At 40.6% G+C, this 23386-nt stretch overlaps 1 protein-coding gene across 2 annotated transcripts in view; it reads right to left on the minus strand.

Moving 5' to 3' along the window:
* The window catches only part of cd82a (CD82 molecule a), a 25880-nt gene continuing 2494 nt past the window's right edge, over positions 1-23386 (minus strand). For both annotated transcript variants that reach the window (XM_060869566.1, XM_060869479.1), the window contains exons 2-9: positions 16185-16257; positions 13049-13121; positions 7781-7905; positions 7105-7179; positions 4973-5071; positions 2074-2256; positions 1633-1716; positions 1-1099 (exon numbers count right to left, since the gene is read on the minus strand). In XM_060869566.1, coding sequence (XP_060725549.1) covers positions 1022-1099; positions 1633-1716; positions 2074-2256; positions 4973-5071; positions 7105-7179; positions 7781-7905; positions 13049-13121; positions 16185-16247 — 780 coding nt within the window. In that variant the 5' untranslated portion in view covers positions 16248-16257 and the 3' untranslated portion in view covers positions 1-1021. The remainder of the gene's footprint in view (positions 1100-1632; positions 1717-2073; positions 2257-4972; positions 5072-7104; positions 7180-7780; positions 7906-13048; positions 13122-16184; positions 16258-23386) is intronic.

Consider the following 23386-nt stretch of genomic DNA (forward strand, 5'->3'; position numbering starts at 1 on the left):
CCGAGTGAGTTCACTTTATTGTAACAGATTTTATTTTTAACACATGGAAGTCTTTGTTTAACAGACACACTTGGTTTTAAAATGTACTCCAGGTTTATAAAAAAGACTTTTCTTTCCAAATGCCATAAAAAAAAAAATAAAATTTAGATTTATTTCTCAGGACAATTTGTTCTCCGTTACAAACAAAACCATGAGATGTTCTGACAGTTTCTGTGTATATACTTTCTTCAAATATACAAAAAAAAGTCTAGAAAAACTGGAAAATTCAAAACAATATAATAATAAGACAAAGGGTTCATCCAAGATTTATATATTTTTTTAAAGTATGCTTGTATTTTTACTTTTCCCTAAAAACAGAGTGCATACACCAAATGTCCGGATTATAATTAAAGAGATTAATGTTTTTTTTCATAAAACACCAAAAGGAGTCGCAAGTGCACAAAATGAAAGTAACCGGATTATTAAGATATAATAGGGATAAAATCAAAGAAATAAAAAAAGTGAAAAATCTGCAATCTGTACAGAAAAACAAAACAAAAACAACTGTAACTGAAGATTTTTAGAAGGTGAAATCCCATAATAAACCACAAAACGTGCTAAATTAAAGCAGCACTAAATTATATACAAATGAAAAACCACAAATAACCAAAAACATTGATGTACAAATGAAAAAAAAGAACAGAAAAGAAAAGAAAAGAAAAGAAAAGAAAAGAAAAGAAAAGAAGTGTCATACAATAAAGGTGTGAAGAGGTGAGAGAGCGCTGAGAGTCACGATGTTACCAAAATGGTGCACGCTTTATCTTACGGGAGACAAACGTGGTGTAATAACAAAAGCAGAATGTGTTACACACTCAGCCGGATGTGTTTTCACAAGTTTACACAAGTTCTAAAGCTTTCTTTGTTTTTTTGGGTGTAAGATTTTTCAAAAAGTAAATAAAAACATGTAAACTATGGAGAAAAGAACAATATTTGTGTGTGTGGGGTGTGTGTGTGTGTGTGTGTGTGTGTGTGTGCTTCTTCTTTAATACTTCGGCACTTTGGTGTAATCTTCATGGTGTATGCTCTTACACAGGCCCATGGACAGGATCATGGCGAGCAGCTGCAGGAGAAATGATTGTTATTCACAGAGATGAGAAAAAACAAGGTCAGAAATGTGGCACACACACACACACACACACACACACACACACACACACACACACACTCGCACACACACACACACACACACACACTCGCACACACACACACACACACTCGCACACACACTCGCACATACACACTCGCACACACACTCGCACACACACTCGCACACACACACTCGCACACACACACTCGCACACACACGCACGCACACACACGCACGCACACACACGCACGCACACACACACACACTCGCGCACACACACACTCGCACACACACACACATGCACACACACACACACTCACACACACACACACACTCGCGCACACACACACACACACACACACACACTCGCACACACACGCACTCACATTGATTTAGTGAACCGTTAGTGCATGTGTACATATTATTAGTTTAAAAATGTTAGTAATGTGTGTGTGTGTGTGTGTGTGTGTGTGTGTGTGTGTGTGTGTACAGGACATATGGAATACCTCAATAACAGCCACTCCGAGGCAGATTCCTAGAATGACTCCATAGTTGGTGAAGAGCCAGCTCTCCACATTGTACATGCAGCCCTGTGTGGAGCACAGAGGACACTCGTGATGTAACACAACAACACACACAGTAAACGTGAAAACATCTCTCAGTGATCCTCAACTATAGAATTCTGTCACTTCTAATCATTTACATTTTTATTAAAGTGTTACGGTTTCTATAGCAACAGCTCATTCGCTGCGATGTAACTGTCGATACGCAAAGTCGCAAATTCTTCTGTACGGAGACGTTTAAGAAAGGAGTCTCCAGGGTCAGAGGTCACTTTAAGGGAGTCTCCAGGGTCAGAGGTCACTTTAAGGGATAAGCTACAACTCAGAAAAACAAAATTCACTCTGTGAATGTGTGTGTGTGTGTGTGTGTGTGTGTGAGGAAGATACCTTATCGTAAGTTATCGTAAGCCATTCATCAGGTTTAGTCACACAGAAGCCTCGGTCTCTGTCGGTGGTTTCTCCTGCAATGGAGGCGTTGCGACAGGAGCAGGGGTACAACTTCTGAGAGCTGTTGGCAATCACAGGATTTTTGTCCCAGTCTGAGGAGCCTGTCCAGCCACAGCAGTTCATCTGACACACACACACACACACACACACAGACACGCACACACACACACACACACACACACACACACACACACACACAGGCATACACACAGACACACACAGACATACACACAGACACACACAGACATACACACAGACATACACACAGACATACACACAGACATACACACAGACACACACAGACACACACACACAGACACACACAGACATACACACAGACACACACAGACATACACACAGACATACACACAGACACACACAGACATACACACAGACACACACAGACATACACACAGACACACAGACACACACAGACATACACACAGACACACACAGACACACACAGACACAAAATAAAGCCAAATATCCAACAAAAGTCAACTTCTATGATCAGTCACTGTATGTTCACTAATTAGGATCTTAGTGTTACACTAAGATTTTTTAAAAAATGTCCTTTAACACTCAACATCTCCAAAAATAAAAATAAAAAAAATCTTAAACCCAGCACGTCAAGATCAACATAAATATCCTGGAAAATTCTTCCTGCTTATTTCAAGGCTATCAAAATATTGTGACTTAAAATTATGAAATGGTTATAAAGAAATTAGATAATATCTCATTTTTGTCTGACAAAGCATCATGCTTTTACTTACCAAGTATCTCAGAATTTTGAGATGATTTAATAAATTATATCATAATGACTTAGTATCTCATTTTTTAACTTAATTAAAATAGTCTGAATATCTCCCATTTTCTCAAGTATCTCACAATTTAGACGCAGTATCTCACTTTTACCTTCCTTAATTTTTCTTAACTATCTTGTAACGGTCTTGCTAACTTGCTATCTTGTAAGATTATCTTGCTTTTAACTTACTCTCACTCACTCATCTTCTACCGCTTATCCGAACTAACTCAGGTCACGGGGAGCCTGTCCCTATCTCATTGGGCATCAAGGCAGGATACACCCTGGACAGAGTGCCAACCCATCGCAGGGCACACACACACTCTCATTCACTCACACACTCACACACTACGGACAATTTTCCAGAGATGCCAATCAACCTACCATGCATGTCTTTGGACCGGGAGAGGAAACCCCCGAGGCACGGGGAGAACATGCAAACTCCACACACACAAGGTGGAGGCGGGAATCGATCCCCCAACCCTGGAGGTGTGAGGCGAACGCGCTAACCACTAAGCCACCGTGCCCCCCTTTTAACTTACTTAACTATCTTATTATTCTGACATAGTATCTCATTTTAAATGAGATCTAAAATTAAATACTAACTCATTTCTCAAACAAAACAATCACTTAGTGATTATTATTCAGTGCAGAGGTCAGAGAACGTGGTGCTTTTCAGTGTGGTACGTTTTCATTACGTCTCTAAGGAAAAGTAATACAGCTTGTGTGTTGTATTCCATGGTTTTCTCATGTAACTGCTACAGAAATATGAATAAATATGTATAAAATCTACACAGAAATGTCTGAACCTAAACACTTAAGTGGTGTCTGAATGAGCACTTTCTCTTTAATTGTCATGACTCTGTGCGACTTCCTGTTTCGGTTCCACCTTTTACATAATCTTATTTCCTCCTTAATTATTTATCACTTATGTATTTATTTTCATGTATGGGATGTTGTAGCCTAGTGGTTAAGGTGTTGGACTATTGATCAGAATGTCAGGAGTTCGAATCCCAGATCCACCAACGGTCACTGCTGGGCCCCTGATCAAGGCCCTTAACCCTCAACTGCTCAGTTGTATAAACTGAAATAAAAATGCATGGGCCTTTTTACACCTGATCACTTCATGTGTTTTCTGTGATCAGATAGCTATCCGATGGTAAAAAGACCAGGTCTAAATGCCCTCCTAAACGTTTTGGAGACGGATATAAATCTGATGGTACAAACCCCTTCAGGAGGTGGTCTGGGACGCGTTTCAGATGAAACTGGACATGTGTAAATGAATGTGGTTGTTCAAGCCACATACATCAGCGCTAAACTCCTCCCAAACGGAAGTACGTCACTCAGGTGATCTTTCACACAGGCGTCTCGTCGGGTCTTAAAATGCGCTGCTGCTGCCAGCGAAAATGCAGCAAACAGTAAACGGTGTATTTTGTAACATAACCGTCGTAACCAGTTTTATCGTCTTCTTCAGTTCTTTGAAGTTCTTCAACACAACGCTGAAGAAATAGATTTTTAACGGTGGTCCGAAGTCGTCTACGGTTGTGTGACCTCATAAGTCACACTGACCTCAGCGCTGACTAAATCACCAAGAAGAAGAATTTCAGACCATTTTAATGATTATCGATCCTGAGCCGTTATCCTGAACCGCTTTGATCACGATATCCTGGATCTTTGAAGTCGTTCAGAGAGTCGTGATACACAGGTTTGCTAACACGCCGCTAACCGACAGTCAAATATAAATGTAAAGAAAAGCTGAAAAATTTAAAAATTCTTTTCAGATTTTAATATAATACTAAAAAAAAGTTAAAAAACGTCTAAAGATCTTCAACACAACGTTGAAGAAAGAGATTTCTAACGATGGTCCGAAGTCGTCTACAGTCGTGTGACCTCGTAAGTCACACTGGTTGCAGTTGCTTCTCTTTCTTAAGCGTTACGTCGGTGTGTAATTGTTTAAAAGCAGTCCTGCGCTCACGTGTGAGAGAAACGACAGAGGATTCGGTTTTCAGTGTGGAACGTTTAATATTCTTTACTCACGGTCCTCTGAATGTAGTCCCAGGTGTGTTCTGCCGTCTTGTTCTGTCCCTGGTATTTCGCCACGATTTTGGTCACGATCTCCGACGTCTTCGTTCTCAGCTGTAAGGACAGAAAAAAAAAAAACGTCACAAACCCGTAGAGCTTCATTCTGTTCAGAAACTCAACACTAACGAGCGTGTAAAAAGAATCAAGTTCCAGAATTTACTGTCCTTGACGTAAGGAAACTAATTTTAAATATGTAATAAAACCCAGGACTAACAACAGGACACCAGCGAAAGATAAAACAAATACAGAACGAAGAGTCTATAAAACTGAAGGAAATAAACTGTGAGCTAACAGAGACCTGAAGTCCAGAAATATTGGCATCCGTCATAAAAAAGAAAAACATTTAACATTTTTTAAATGTATTTAATTTTCTTTTTCTTTTTTTTTATTTCACCCATACTGTATATCTATTTTTAATATATAAATAAATATTTTTTATGCAGTTTCTAAAATTAATTTTTCTAAAAAAAAAAAATAAAAATCCTTTTTTATTCCAGTATCTTTCCATTTAATGGGTGCAATAAAAATCGTATTTGACTACAGATGAAACTATTTATTTAAAAAATAAATAAATGAAAAGTCTGACCCAACATGAACTCGTTCTGAACCGCATAAACCTCTGTGCGATGTGAACATGAGAGAAAATAAGCATACTGGAAAGATATTTACACTGGAAAATCTCCTGCTCTGCAGTTATTCCTCTCCAACTGGCAGGAGATTCTACATTTTAATCCAAATCTGTCTTTAATAGTCAAATAAATCTGGAATTCTTTCAGTCTCCAAGATATAACTTGAGATTAGTTTCTTTACTGGTCACATGTTTCTCTTCAGATAGACATGAAGTTGGCGGAGTCCTGTCATCACTGTGTGTGTGTGTGTGTGTGTGTGTGTGTGTGTGTGTGTGAGATGTTCCTGAAACCTCAGCGCTGACTAAATCACCAAGAAGAAGAATTTCAGACCAGAGTGGACCTGCTAATAAGCTGAAATCTGACTGAGTACAATTCCCAGGTATTTACTGGGAAGCTGATGTATGAACAGAAACACATTTATAACCCAGGAAACAGGAAGACATTTTAATGATTATCGATCCTGAGCCGTTATCCTGAACCGCTTTGATCACGATATCCTGGATCTTTGAAGTCGTTCAGAGAGTCGTGATACACAGGTTTGCTAACACGCCGCTAACCGACAGTCAAATATAAATGTAAAGAAAAGCTGAAAAATTAAAAAAAAAAAAAAAAAAAAATTATTTTCAAATTTTAATATAATACTAAAAAAAAGTTAAACTTATCAAAAAGGCCTTAAATCTTGCGAATCGTGATATAATTTATCACGGAGGAAAAAAGAATCTTAAACAAATGGAAAAGATTGGATAAAAATGTAAGTGGAAATGTCCCATATAAAAAGAATCTTGCAAGTATAATTTATTTTATTATTATTATTATTATTATTTATTATATTTGCAATGTAAGTGACTGTTGGGTAAAAGTGCAGTTTTGTGTAAAAAAAAAAAAAAAAAGGTGTCAGTTATGGTTATTTGTAATTACCCCGTGTATGTGTGTGTGTGTGTGTGTGTGTATGTGTGTGTGTGTGTGTATAATGAAGTTGTGAAAAATGTCCTCATGTTACTCGGCTTAAGCTCATGGGACATTTACGGGGTTGTTAATATCTAGCAGACACTAAAATAGAAAAAGAGAAAACAAAAGTGATGACTTAAAAAAAGTAAAAAATAAAAAAAAAATATCCCCAAGTTTTCTTGAGTTAAAAGTGGAAGAGGAGAAAGTAAGTGTGGAAATTTACAGAATTTCGATTGAAAACCACAACACTCTAGTGTAACTACCTCATGTGAGCAATAGGGGGCAGTGTGTTTAAGTTCAGTACTTTACTTTTTCTCCCTCCGTTGTTCTGGTAACCTGTATAAACCTGAGCAATACACAACATACTGGAAAATCCAGTCCTGAGACACTGATGTCTCCAGATGAGGCACGTGTGAAGCACATGTCCACGAGGAGAGTTCGTTCGGGGTATAAAGAAGAAAATAAATAAACGAGGCAGAAGATGGATGCCGGGGTGATGACATCACTCACCTCTTCTTGCTGAAAATAGATGAGGACGGCAGCAACCACCTGAGCGATGAGGATGAGGAACAGGAGAGTGAAGTACTGTGGAACAGAAGAGATCGGGGGAATAACGACACGTGTCTGCACACAAAGTCTTTGAAAATAAAGGCTGTACTTTCTCTTTATAGCTGCGTCACACGTTTTATAAACAACCGAAACAATTTCTGGATATAAACCGGTCTGGACACTAGCAGCGTTTTGATTTGTTTGATTTTTGGGTTGGTTGCTTTCACAGCACACCTAAATAAACAAAATTACATGCACAAAAATTCCATGGTGCGTTCGCACTACGAGAAACAATGATGGAAGCAGTGCAACACATTTCACCTGTTAAAGTATGTGGATAAATTGCAAGAGAAATCGATTCACTTCCTGCAGTGAGTCGATTCAGAATCGTTCCGAATCGTTCTGAGTGTGTACTCACCTGTCTAAAGAACCACATAGAGTCGGAGAACACAGCAGGGTTCCGTTCAAACACGTGAAACACAGTGTGTGTGAAAACACCTCTTAGTATTTAGCTTGAAACTGAATGTTTTAACAATTTCTACACCTTTTATTTTACATTATGAAACAATTGTTTATTTGGGTATATGGGTAAAAAGGTGTGTGTGTGTGTGTGTGTGTGTGTGTGTGTGTGTGTTACCAGTCCAAGCAGACAGCGGATCTCATAGATTGCTCCCAGACAACCCAGGAATCCCATCAGCATGGTGAAGGCACCGACTCCAATCACGATGCAGGTGCCCACCTTCAGTTCTGTTGACGAGTCCTCTGGAAAAATACAAAACAGTACGTTGATGTAAATCAGCAGATAACGGGATGTTCAACTTCATTTGCATATTCAAATAATATTCAAAAACATGCAAAAAGCACATTGAAATGTAAAAGGTACCATGTTTTTCTTTCTAAACAAGTAGGCTATAAAAACAGTCATCGCAAATCTCCTTGTAGTTTGCGACGTCAACGAAATGGCCGGACAGCAGGGGGCGGTATCGGTCACCAAAAAGTACGGAATTATTTCTAGCTAGCTACAGTAGCTAGCACGGTAACTGCTAAATCACATGCTAATCAAAGGTGCTGATTTTATAGAAAGGACATAAGAAAATAAATATGACGTAAGCAACTCTATAAGTAACTATAAGCAATTCGCGGTCGACTCGTATCATAGGCTTTAAATCGTACAAATCTGAAGGTCCGTCTGGAATAAAGTGTGTGTCAATTTTAAACCTGATAAATATGCAAACACGTTTTAAATATTAATAATAATAATAATAATAATAATAATAATAATAAGTATATGACATATATGACAGATTATCAGATTAAGTGTGTGTCAGACTGAAAGCATGTCCAGGTCACAACTCTGTATTCCTGCAGCCGATAGCACGAGAGTCACTTTTTTAGCTGCAGTTCTCGGATATTTCTCTGTTTGACCAGCAAAAAGTGAGGCCCAAGACGAACGGGAGCAACTGTGGAAAAGACACATATTTCCTTGTGACATTTCCGAAGCAGCACATGATCTTATTACAGCCGCATTTTTATCGCAGCCTCTTCATGTTCGGTTAAAAACATTTTATCCTGCTGTCCACTTCTGCCACATCTGGTTCAGTTCACGCTCGGGATTCGGATCAGGAGGTCACGACCTTCTTGTTAATTCTCCTCACGTGAATTAATCCGAGAGATACCGATGGCCGAGAGATTAATCCGAGTTTGGATTAAAAGAACACTTAGTGAGTTGTGAGGATTTAATCTGCGCTCCGTGTGAAGCTCGTCGTGCTCAGACAGGCTTACTGTTTGTTATTAACGGCTAGGATTAAACGAACCGTTCGTCTTTAATGCGATTTCTACATTTAATTCGGTTCTTTGCTGTAAAAGACTTTGCAGATTGTATGATATGGCACAGTAACTTGTGAGATATTTCTATGGACAATTTTAAATTGTTAGTAGAGATGAAACCGATCAGATCCGGTATCAGACATGGGAAAAAATTTAATTTTGAATATTGAATATTGAAAATGGGGGGCACGGTGGCTTAGTGGTTAACACGTTCGCCTCACACCTCCAGGGTTGGGGGTTCGATTCCCACCTCCACCTTGTGTGTGTGGAGTTTGCATGTTCTCCCCGTGCCTCGGGGGTTTCCTCTGGGTACTCCGGTTTCCTCCCCTGGTCCAAAGACATGCATGGTAGGTTGATTGGCATCTCTGGAAAATTGTCCATAGTGTGTGATTGCGTGAGTGAATGAGAGTGTGTGTGTGTCCTGTGATGGGTTGGCACTCCGTCCAGGGTGTATCCTGCCTTGATGCCCGATGACGCCTGAGAGGCACAGGCTCCCCGTGACCCGAGGTAGTTCAGATAAGCGGTAGAAAATGAGTGAGTGAGTGAGAGTGGAAAACTCAAATATTGAACGTGGAAATGTTTATATACAAAGAGACTTTCATTGTTATTTTATTTGCTCTTTATATTTTCTTAGAATTGGATAATAAGTGATGTGTGAGAAAGAGTTTAACTGTAAAAGTGATTCGGTTACCAACAAAGTCCCTTTTTAAAGAAAAACAAAAACGCTACAGGATGGTTTCAGTATGAATGATGAAAAATAACAGAGAGGTGGTGAGGAAAAGAGACGAGAACTTGTGAGGTAAACAGAGGAACCTCTGTGTGACTCAAACACCATGATGACATAGTGGTGGATCCACAGCAATGCAGGAACTGTGGGGATGCCCTGAAATGTCTTGTGATGTCACACTTTCACGATTGAGTCACTGACATTCACAGTTGAGTTGTGACTGTACACCTGGTCCATGGTGAGAACATCACCAATCTCACCATCATCCTCACCACCACTCTCACCACCACATGCTACCTCTTAGAACAACAGCTCATTGTACAGGACACTACAGTGTGACATAATGACCTGTACCAGTCCTGTGTGTGTGTGTGTTTGTGTGTGTGTGTGTGTGTTCTCAGTGAGATCACCACACTGAGGAGACATTAATCATGATACTCAGCTTATACATTTCGTATTGGTGATATATGATGCATGCAGTGGTACAATCTTATGATGCGTCATGTTAAATTATAAAGAATAATAAAGTTACGCATGTATTCATAACAAATTATAGCATATAGCACATAGTGACATCATTAATCTTGAGATCACTATTATACGGTCACATGGCCGAGCTCTCGGTCATGGTACGTCACGGACCGTAGCTCGTAGACGGTCTGATCCGAACAAGGTTTATCTTAGAAAATTCCATCAACAAGAGTAAATTAAATGTTAAAGCCTCATGAGATCTTCTTTAACAAAGAGGCTAAACTTCGCTGAATTAAAACGTAACGGCCTCGAAGCGTTAGAGAAAGGAACTTCCACGGAAAATGGACGCAGGGATCGTTCTTCCACGTAGGGCTGACAGAATCTGTACAGGCGATCTGCAGACGTGTCAGAGTTCCTGAGCCGTATGTAGTTTCACACGTGTTTGATGCATCGTGTATGTTCAGGCTCGGTCGGTCCGGTAGAGGAAACGTGACCGCGAGTCTCTGGGGATCAGCAGGACTGAGAAGGCTGTTAGCGGCTGGATCAGAGAAACAATAGTGTTCTGTAAACTGCTTTCTTTTTCTCACACGGAAAGCGGGGTGTGGGGGCGAGGAAGGGGGGGTGGACGCCGAACAGACGAGAGATCCCCGAGAGAACCAACAAACGTCCAGCGGCTATCGCTAACTGCTGGAATGTGTCTGTCTGGTGAAATATGGCTCGTGGAGACAGGAAACATGAGGAGCAGACACGTTCACCAGGAGGCTCGTTCCAGACCCAGACGTATACGGGTCACATAACCATCTACAAATCTGACGAATTAAATAACAAAAGTATGAAAAAATAACTTTAACACTCAAACGATTGGAAACAAAAATGAAAATGTGAAATGAAGGTTTAAAGAGTTACAGGTTGATGTGCAATGCAACTGAAAAACAGCTCAGATTTCACTCGTAGCTGCGTTTCACCTTGCGAACGTGAACCCCGAGGGCTGTTCTGGTGTAATTTACACGGCCAGTTGTTTGGAATGTTGAGCTTCAAAAATTCTCACGTTGGTTGATCACGTGGCTAAAAAAAGGAGCAGTTTCTTCTCCACACGGCTTCCTCAAAATCGTTAAACGTTAAAACATAAAAACACACACAACAGTTAACGGTTAAGGAGCATGACGATGCTCCTGTGCACAAAGCACAGAGCTCCACAAGGACATGGTGTGGAGGTGAAGGTTAAACTCGGAGCCATGACAGATGCCCCTTTTCCACCAAAAAGACCCGAGTGCTGGTTCAGAGCTAGCGCTGGTGCTGGTTCAAAGTTGGTTCCACTGGCGAACCTTCTAAGAACCGGTTTGTCTTTCCATCTGTTAGAGAGCATCACAGAGCCGAGTGTGACGTCACTGTATACGTGTCACGTTACACAGCAACGTTAGCGCAGCAGCGACAAACACAAACACATCAACAATAGCGGATGTTGCTTTACTGTTAATGCTCATGGCTTTGTGAACCTACATTAACACCCAAACGCGGCGAATCCGACGTGTACGTGCAGCTCCATGTAATCTGTATAAACGGAGGTTGTTATGGAGAAAGTACATAACGTTATTTTATCATTAACACAGAAAAAAGTTAGCCTTAGCATGTAGCTAACTACTATCATGTGTGTATTAAACATTAGTATACTTAAAGTACATTATCAAATGCGGTAACAGGAGCCCCGCCCACAGCCCCGCCCTCAGCTCCTGACAAAGCGGTTCTTAAGTCTAGACCAGCAACGTTTTGGTGCTACTTAAGAACCACTTTTCCTGGTTCAGAGCCGGTGCTTTGGCGGTCGAAAAAGAAAGAACTGGTTCTAAATTAGGCTCCGAACCAGCACTCAAACTGCCTCGGTGGAAAAGGGGCAAATGTCGTAGTAGCATACACCAAGGTTTAAAAAAAATAACTTTCCTATTAAAGCGTTTATTCAGGCCTGGCTCCTGGACTCTGTTTACAATAGGCATGCTTTAGTGTGTGAGATGTTCTACATTAACTTCAGTTTGAGTCCAGAGCCTAATTCAAAAGCGTAACTTCATCCCAACCGAGCCTTCAGCCATTTAGAATCCTCGACGTAGCTGATGTGTGAAAAGAGACAGCTCTGTTCTTCTCCGGCTCAGACAGAGTCGCTCATTAAATTCGTTCATGCCGATGACTAACGAGTATCCGAGAACTGACGTGATGCATGCTAATGAGCGAGCGGCTAAATTAGAGCAGTGTGGCGACACTGGAGCACCTGCAGGTCGCCTCAGATAGCGTTACGTCACTCTCGCGCTACCAGGCCGGTTATCCGCCGCTCGTGAACCCAGGCTCTATTCCACAACCTCCTTAGGACACACAGACCCACTGACCTCTGAAACAGCCTTCAGGATGGAAAACAGATCAGTGTGTGTGTGTGTGTGTGTGTGTGTGTGTGTGTGTGTGTGTGTGTGTGTGTGTGTGTGAGCGGGTACACAAAGGCGCTGATCAGAAATTCTTACATCATGTGTCGTCACAAAGACGCCAAGCAACGAAAAAACCCAAATCACACACAGATGGTCGTGTAAAAAGTTCCTACGCTACCGAGTCACAACACGGTGAGTCAGAGGCAGGACCAGAGCTAACAGGAGCTGACTCTGATGAGAGAGGAAGGAAAAAAGAAACAGAAGGAGGCGCGAGTCCTCTCATCACTTCATAATGAGAATAAAATGACAGGGACAAGCTGAGCAAATTAAAAGGACTTTGTCTTTTATTTGTGTTCACAAAACATGAAACGTTATAAATCCCCTGATCCTGAGATCAGATCCTGAGATCAGATCCTGAGATCAGATCCGTTATCGTACGGACGATTACGCCACAATTTACACTGAGGATACTTACGCAAGACTGCAATAAAGCTCTGACTGTCCAGGAGGATCCAGAGTCCAAAACCCATAATCAGGGCTCCAAAGATCTGCAGAGAGAGAAAGAGAGAGAGAGATAGAGATAGAGAGAGAGAGAGAGAGAGAGAGAGAGAGAGAGAGAGAGAGAGAGAGAGAGAGAGAGAGAGAGAGAAAAGAAAAGGTAAGAAAGAAAAAAGAAAGAAAGAAAGAAAGAAAGAAAGAAAAAGAAAGAAAGTGTGTGAAAGAGAGAGAGACAGAGAGAGAAAGAGAGTGTGAGTGAATCACAAACTGGACTAAAAGGGGGAAAAGCAGGGCCTCACATTTTAAATTTACAAGCTGGTTGCTCCAAATCACTTGGACAGAACGGAAGAGTGGAAGAGTGGAAGAGTGTGTGTGTGTGTGTGTGTGTGTGTGTGTGTGAGCCAGAGTGTACTGGACACATTAAGAAGTTCTAACCATAGTTTTTTCAGGAGCTCTCTCTCTCTCTCTCTCTCTCTCTCCCCCTCTCGCTCTCTGTCTCTCTGTGTCTATATTTCTCTCTCTCTCTCTCTCCCTGTCTCTCTCTCTCCCTCTCTCTCTACCTCTCTGTCTCTCTCTGTCTGTCTCTGTCTGTCTCTCTCTCTCTCTGTCTCTCTCTCTCTCTGTCTCTCTCTGTCTATATTTCTCCCTCTCTCTCTCCCTGTCTCTCTCCCTCTCTGTCTCTCTCTCTGTCTCTCGCTCTCTGTCTTTCTCTGTCTGTCTGTCTCTCTCTCTGTCTCTCTCTCTGTCTCTCTCTGTCTCTCTCTCTCTCTCTCTGTCTCTCTCTCTGTCTCTCTCTCTCTCTCTCTCTGTCTCTCAGTAGTACAACACTAAAACATCTGGGATTGATTAAGCTGTGTCTCTGCGTGGCACCAGCAGGAGGAGGAGGAGGAGGAGGAGGAGGAGGCTGCAGCGGATGTGGCCTTGTTTCAGTACACTATAACCTGCACTGAATGCAACACATCAATCTTTATCTCAACACCAGAACCCCACACTGAGCACTTCCTGTTTCGAGTTGTGTCGTGTGGCACGATGTTATATTTGTTGTTGTTCCCGATGTTTTGAATAATGGCACCTTTTTCTTCACGAACACTAATCACTGACTTCTCTCTCTCTCTCTCTCTCTCTCTCTCTCTCTCTCTCTCTCTCTCTCGAAAAATATATGACAAAAAACATCTTGTCTTTGGAAAACTGCTTAAAGTTAGTTATCTGCTTTTCCTCTGAACGTTATAAAGTGCTGAGACTGAAGATTCCTAGAAAGTGCTGCAGTGTAAACGATGAGCATGTATGGAAACGGAACGGACTGGGTCGGGATACGGTACCGGACCCGAAGAGACTCGGCTCAGCTCTGATATATTTAGCATCAAAACCCTGATGATTAAAAAAAATTGGCGCTCCTGAAATAAACGGTGCTACCCCTCGTAGTAATGAAGGCTGTAATCCATCACTTTTCAGCCGGTTCGCTCTTTCATTCCCTGTACGACTTCAAGCCCAAACAGCTCAGGGCTTTTATGGTCCTCGTGTGCCACAGCTTTGATCCCGACACATGTGCGAGGGATAATGCTACAGCTCCTGCAGAATTTGTTTGGACCTGATGATGAGGCCTGTGATTTAAAGGGCGTACGCCTGGGTAAGAGGGTTCATTTACTCAGGGTGGGGGCAGACGCAGGGACCCGCAGAGAACCGGACACTTATCTCCTCTGTAATTACAGGAATGTCTCGAGAGATAGAGAGACGTTGATGGAGATAAATATATGTAGAGAGAGAAATGGATGGAGAGATGAAACTGATAAAGAGAAGTATGTTAAAACCATAAACCTTGTCCAGCAGATGGAGGGAGGGGGAAAAAAAACAGTTCCTCAAAATATAGCAGTTAAACAAATTAAAGAACTCACACAAAAAAAAAACCTGTTTCATCATTATATTATAGTTTGGATGAGAGAGGGAAAAAAATAAATAAAAAAATCTGAATAATCAACGTCTGATAAACAGTGTGATGCGGCGGCGCTTTAATGTTTTGGTCGGTCCGGCTCTCGTCGAGGAAAACGGGTAACAAAAACAAAATGTTTCGGTGTCTGATTTTAAATGCGTGAAATAAAAAAAAAAAAAAACATTGTGTGTGTGAAGATTTCGGGTTGGTTTTTAGACACCTGATTACACACTCAAGTGTCCTGCCTATTGTCATAATATTAACACTAGGAACTAACCAGAACACTGGAATTAAGATCAGCCTGACTGATAAATCCTGCTTCTTGTGAAAAATACAAATTTTATAAAATAACTCAAAGAGGAAAGGACTAAAATGTTAGCGAGGCTTCATCAGTGAGAGGAGGAAAGAAGCCAGATGAGTTTGTGAAGCTGACATAAACACATTAAAGGTGGGGTCTCAGAAGTTGACATTTGAAATCATCAAAACAAACACGCCCCTAACCCAAATGGGTCCCACCCCTGTATCGATAGCTCCGCCCACACATACATACGTAACCCAGGCAACTAATGGAAAGAAACGTGTCTTTATCATAGCTGAAGGGAAGAACAATACGATTGCAGATGATAACCAGTCAATAACTCCTGAGCTAAACACTGTTACTACACAAAACACGGTTGTAGCTGCGTCTCTACATTACTACGATAGAAAAGAGGTGTTATTTGTGTAGTAACAGTGTTTAGCTCAGGAGTTATTGACTCAGGAAACTCCAATCTGTGAATATGTGACCAACTTCCTGCTCCTTCAGTTCTCTCCAGCGCTGGAAAGCTGATCCTATATTAACACGTCCTACTTCTTACCTTATCGTAAGTCTTTCTTCTCTTTCTTTCTTTGTTTTTATCCTCCATGTCAATGTTAAAACCGCTTTCTGCTAATGTCACACATGCGCACTGAACACTCTCTCCGCCCATATTGACAAGACACGCCCCTTTCTGCTCATTGGCTACACGTTTGTTTTGTTTTTGTTTTGTTTGGCGGCCCAACGCAGTTTTCTGAAGCATTTCTCAAACAACGGAGACCCCACCTTTAACTCTGATTCACACATATTACATGACACTGCAAACGTTAAACATGTTTAACCACATTTCATGGTTCATGTGGTCTGAAAGACAAACATAAGCGTACTTACGAAGAACAGGAAGTTGAAGAGAAACAGAAAGTACTTGGTGGCCGAGATACAACCTTTGCCCATTGTGTCGACTCTACAATAGAGAGGGGGAAAAAAATAAATGTTAAAATTGATAACATCAATATTTACATTTACGGCATTTAGCAGACACCCTTATCCAGAGTGACTTACAACTGAGCAATTGAGGGTTAAGGGCCTTGCTCAGGGGCCCAGCAGTGGCAGCTTGGTGGACCTGGGGTTTGAACCCATGACCTTCCGATCAGTAGCCCAACACCTTAACCACTGAGCTACCAGATCCCATATAAGATAACATCAATATGAGTCATCAAGATAACATCAATATGAGTCAGATGAATATGATTCAGATGAATCAGAAGGTGAATCCCACATTCAGCAGCTCATAATGTCTGAGGAATCTGTGAAAGGAGGGTTGAGTGTTTTCTCCTGGTGTGTGTAATGACACTGCAGTCACACACACCGAGCTACACCGAGTGTTACAGGACACACTGATTGACTTCACAGCAAAACCGAAAGCAACAAGACTCCCCTGTGTTTGAGAGCGTGATGCTGCAGCGATGCGCACAGGCTGCAAAGCGCAAAACAAAAGCGCTCTGCGTCCGTGTGGCGCGTCCGAGCGTGACAGAGGTTTGAAGTCATCTGTTACATCAGTATAAGACACCAGGCGAAACTCTGTAAATCCCCGGATACTCGAGTTAAAACCACAAATCAGACTGATGCAATCAAACATTTCATCACTCTGGTCATGAGCCTTATATAGAGTTCACACATGGAACATAACGTTGACCTGTTACTCATCATATTTATGGGATTTTACTGAGAAGCACACAATGACAGTGTACAGTAAACGAGCTCCTACACACATGAGCTCATACCATGCAGCTATTTGCCCTTCTTACGGCGCTTCAATCTTCGTTTTTGGTGTTGTGGCTTTTTTTAGATGGCTTGATTCAAAAACCACCAAATTCCTGTTTTCAGGCTTGTTGCTAGTTTTGGAATCAAGCCATCTAAAAAAAACCAACACCAATTATATAATTCATTAATTTATTCATTAATTTACTCATTCATAACCTCGCTCATGTTTCCCAAGTAACTGACCAAGTCTCATGCCTGTCGAATTGGCAAGAAAAACGGGTGAAACACTGACATAACACAGACATAACACGGACATAACACGGACATAACACGGACATAACACGGACATAACACGGACATAACACGGACATAACACTGACATAACACGGACATAACACTGACATAACACTGACATAACACTGACATAACACTGACATAACACGGACATAACACGGACATAACACGGACATAACACGGACATAACACGGACATAACACGGACAATATACTGACATAACACTGACATAACACGGACATAACACGGACATAACACGGACATAACACGGACATAACACGGACAATATACTGACATAACACGGACATAACACTGACATAACACAGACAATATTCTGACAACACAGACATAACACTGACAATATTCTGACATAACACGGACATAACACGGACATAACACTGACAATATTCTGACATAACACGGACGTAACGCTGACATAACACTGACAATATTCTGACATAACACTGACATAACACTGACATAACACAGACATAACACGGACAATATTCTGACATAACTGACAACAATATTCTGAGATAACACTGACATAAGACTGAGATAACACTGACATAAGACTGCGATAACACTGACAACAACATACTGACATAACACTGTCATAACACTGACAATATTCTGACAATACTGACAACAATATTCTGAGATAGCACTGACATGAGACTGAGATAACACTGACATAAGACTGAGATAACACTGACATGAGACTGAGATAACACTGACATAAGATTGCGATAACACTGACAACAACATACTAACATAACACTGTCATAACACTGACAGTATACTGACACTATGCTGACACAAAAGTGACATAACACTGAAATAACACTGTAGGGACTGTGATATATATTTGTTATCATAATTCTTAAATAAAAACATCTGATCTAAGCCTTTCTTTTTGTCTATTTTAAAGTGTTTTTTTTTTTTTTTTAGTTTCCCACATTTTATTTCTCTTGTTGACTTTAAAAGACTACAAACCGGTTTGTGAAAATGCCGGAGGTGGCTAATCAGTGACTAAAGGAGATTTAATACCTTCACAAGTGCAGAGAAAAACAACAATGTGCCATTCAAGAGTGAAAGATGAACAATATCTTTACAGTAAAAAAGAAAAGAAAAACGGCAAATCAGACGGCGCAGAACCATAAACAAACCTCATCAGTGATTGGCCAGCAGAGAGCCGTTGACCAATGAGCTCGGTCCGATCTCACAGTAAAAACACTGCTTTTAAATCAAGTAGCTTCACTTGATGTTCACAAACATTACAACGAAGTACTTTTGCGTTTGAACAACGATGCATTTATCTAAACTACTTATTTTCGTATAAAGTTTTTTTTTGTGTGTGAACAATTTCAAATTACGCTTTTAAGTCAATGTCAATTCACACGTTTATTTTTAATCCCTGATCCGTTTTAAGGTTGGATGATGATGTAACAGTAACGCAGTATGTTATCACGGTTAACAGGAAAAAAAATCGTTAATAAATTGGCAATAAAAAATGGCAACATGATACACGGATCCTTCCTGTTTGCCCTATTTGTTTGATGGACAACTAAAAAAAAAATGGATGATGAGGGCTTGTTTGTGGATGAGCGGAGATGATGATCTGGGGATTTATAGAAGCAAAGACAGCCTGTTTATTTAGGTCATCTGGTGAAAGATATTCGTCTTCAAATCTCCCACAAGTGTGCAGAATTCTGCTGCTGTGACTTGGCAAAAAGTGTCGAAAATGTCGAGTTAACAAACTTCACGCTGCTTCGCTCCCTTACAGCCTTATAAAACTCCCTCGGCTCATTTCCGTGGCTGTGTCAGAATTTTCAAAGCGCTGCTATTTTTATTCGTACGCCGAGCGAGGGAAGAGGTCTGAAGTATCACGTTACCACCTGATATTCGTCTTTCGCTTATCTCCCGCACTCCTGCAGGAGAAGCAGCAGCAGTAGGACACTACTATACACGTACTCTTTTCCGTACTGGTCGCAACAAGAAATCTACACAAAAGACGACAGACAAAGCACACACGTGATATAAAGACTAAGCCCTAATGACTAAACCAAACGAATGTGAAATCCTGAACATGTCGACGCTGAGATGGTAAAATAATACAAAAGAGGCTAAACCAGACACGTGAATGACCCAACCTCTGAGAACCACATGCTGGAAATGTGTCATCCATTTACTGGGAAAAATAAAGGAAAGAAAGGAAAAATGAATGAAATTAATAACAGAGAAAGAAAGAGAAAGAGAGAGAGAGAGAGAGAGAGAGAGAGAGAGAGAGAGGGAGAGAGAAACAGAAAGAGAGAGAGATCGTGTTTCGATTCGTTGTCAAAGTTGTTCATGAGATAATGAAGAACTAATGAAGCCATTTGAAGGCTGTATGAGATGTTTCAGGTGTGTATGTTAGAACATCTGGACTTTAAAAAAACATCTGGAAAGAGTGTTAGAAGTTCCCTAAGGGGGGCAGACCCACATGCTGAAGTTCATCAGCATGCGACGTACACTGAGGCCCTGGTTAACACCCCAAGGCCTTTCCTCTATCCAACCCCCTTCCAAACACACACACACAGACACACACACACACACACACACACACACACACACACCCTGCTGAGAGACAGGGCCAGCTTTGATTTCCCACAATAACAAAGGCAGCTTTCAGTGACGCTTTTCACAGCTTACAAAAGGAGAAACTCTACACACTAAAGACACACACTGGCTTAAATGTACCATGCCACACAATGAGTTCTGCTTCTTCGTCTCTTTTTTCCCTCCCTTCCAAAATGAGCAGCGTAAAATCGGCCCAGGATCCGAAAAACAACCTCTCCAAACGAGGCTGCTTTATATCGGTGTCTAATCTTGACAGCGAGCAGCCTCGCACCGTCACAGATGGCCCGACCCGACATGACTCCCGGTGAAAGCCTGACGACCGTTTAAACGAAGCCCGTCCGCTCTTTCTGTCAGTCCCAGACGACTTAATTCAGTCTCATGAATGCCGGACGGGTTTCTAAGGCAACCATAGGAACGGGAGGGTAAAGAACCAGGCACACAAGTGGATCCTCTTGAGAAAGCAAACACTCTCACGCTCCGTGGCATGTAAACAGAGAGAGAAAAAGAAACAGCGCATGTGAGAGAGGAACCGGTGTAGAGGGTTAATTCTGTCACCTGAAGACGACGCCTCGTCGCCACTCTGATAAAGAGGGATCCAAAAATCGGTCCTCAAAAGGCCAAGAGGAAAAGCTTAACCTTGTGCGTGTTCACACTAGCGAGCGACAAGCCGCTCGTGGTGTCTGATGCTTTAGAAGCATCAGACACCACGAGCGGCTTGTCGCTTAATTCAGTCTCATGAATGCCGGACGGGTTTCTAAGATCTAGTCTACGATCTAGTTCTGAGATTAGCAAAGCAAGCTAGTTCTACCAGATACCTGCAAATACGTCCATCCAAAACATTCCTATACACGTTTAAAAAGAGGTTACATATGAAAGTATACAAAGAATCTACAGTTATACAGTTAATTTCCTTCCATTCTAAATAACGTGTGAAAATCACGTGCTTGGCTTTACACGTTACGTACAAAGCAAGCTAACTTTAATAGCTACGTGGACTCGACAAACTGCTTCCCCGCCCAATTTTATGGAAAAAAATGAAAGGACAAAGGAGTTAAAAACAGTTTTCTGAAAGGATAAAAAGTCATAGCAAAGAAAGCCGCAATACACTGCAAAAATCAGAGGCACGCAAACTAAACTTCCTGTTGGAATAAAGACAGATGCGGAATGCAGTCCGACCGGAACGCTCGCTCTCTCGAAAGCTTGTTGATAGCCGTGTCGACATAGCGAAAGATGACAACACGAGCTCTAAGCCTACATCGTTTTAGGGAACATTTACAGGAACGTACACAGTTTACCTCACGCAAGAGAAGAGAACAACATTAAAATTCAGCTAACTGTGTTCGACAAAACATGTGTTTCACATTAGAACCTCACGGCGAATCCGACGCCAGATTCTGCTGGAAAGTCGGAGCTGACCTACATTTCAGAACAGCGTTCCCTCCACCATCACCTCATAAGGAGGGCATTAACCCCCAGTGACAGATGTCCCATTAATTCACTGCGGGAAAAAAAAAAAAAAAAAAGAAGCTGACACACAGAGCCGGTATTTAGCTGCAGCGCTGATTAAATAAAAGCGTGACAAAATCACATATAACAAAATAGAGCTAGTTTTGTACTACGGTAGCTAGCATCATTTATATTTACGATCCCGTTTGGACCGCAAATAAACCTTAACATGGAGCCAAGGCACCGAGGAACAATGGAAGTAAAGAAATATTCTCACAGCACAAAAAATAAATAAACAAACAAATAAATAAAATTCTATAAATGCATTTCATTATTAAAAAAATAGTAGAATATATTATTACATTTATAGTTAAGAAAAGTGAATGATGTCAAAAGTTCTGACATCAGAAATCTTTTTTTGGGGACGGGACGAAATTTAAATATTTAAATACAAATTATTTTTGGTCAGGTTTTGCGATAGCGGTTTGCTAAACAAGGATTTAACAAACGCGCTAAAATCAAGATGAAGCAAAAATTTATTCAGTATCATATCAATGTCTTTAAATATTAAGAATTATTTTTTTCAACAAAGAACGATTTTATAACTCAAAACTAGAATAACGTAGAAATGTTAATGAAGCGAAGCATTTTATAAATTATTTTCATCGTGGAATAAAAACGCCTGGATTCTCTGAACGGTTTTCCGTAGAAGCTAACGACGCTAAAGGTAAAACCTCTGCAAAACCTAATATCACCTTTCATATCATGCATCGATGACTCAAAGTATTGCGATGTGAAGTGACATTTAAGATTGTGGTGAAAGAAATATTATATATGACCCCAGGAGGATCTGAAAGCTATAAACGGACAGTTAGTCCGAATGATACGGACTATAAACTCTCAACTAAAAACACTTGTTCATGCTAAATAAACATCTCACTTATTTTTAAAAGGTTTCTTTTTACTATCCTGCTGGCAATTTGTTAAACAAAAATCGATATATATTTAGAAAAATATTTAATCAGTATACATATCGTGATAATGATATTTTTGCCCAACCCTTATAAGAGGAAACGTGATTGATCTTTTTTATTATACCAGTTGTTAAAGTTTAATACCATTAAATAAAACTTCTAAACTTTACTATAGCTTTCAGTACTTTAGCTAGTAATGTTATGAAACTAATTATATATCGTGATCTATATCGTGTATCGAAATCGAGGTGTACCGTGATACTTTGTTTGCGATATCCTGGAGTCATGACAACTCCTATAGCACTGCTTATAGATGATTTATTTTATTGAGATTATGACATGACTAGCACATATACATTTAACATTAAAACAATTCAAAGCAGTTAAGCTCCAAAAATCGGGTATCGTTTGATGCACTAGTTTAAAAGCAACAGACAGACATACACACAGACATACACACACAGACACACATACATACAGACACACACACAGACATATACAGACACACACATATACAGACATACATACATACATATACAGACACACACACACATATACAGACATACACACACATACATACAGACCTAAATACACACAGACATATACAGACACACACACATATACACACATACACACACATACAGACATACACACACACACATACAGACAGACATACATTATACATACATACATACATACATACACGCACACATACATACACACACACATATACACACATACACACACATACAGACATACACACACACACACACATACATACACACACACATACATACAGACAGACATACATTATACATACACACACACACACACACACACACACACACACACACATACAAACACACAGACATGCACACACATACATACACACAGACACACACAGACATACACACATATACATACATACACACACACATACATACAGACAGACATACATTATACATACATACACACACACACACACACACACATACA

Source organism: Tachysurus vachellii, chromosome 1 (genome assembly GCF_030014155.1).
Source record: "Tachysurus vachellii isolate PV-2020 chromosome 1, HZAU_Pvac_v1, whole genome shotgun sequence".
In the NCBI taxonomy this organism is placed as follows: domain Eukaryota; kingdom Metazoa; phylum Chordata; class Actinopteri; order Siluriformes; family Bagridae; genus Tachysurus; species Tachysurus vachellii.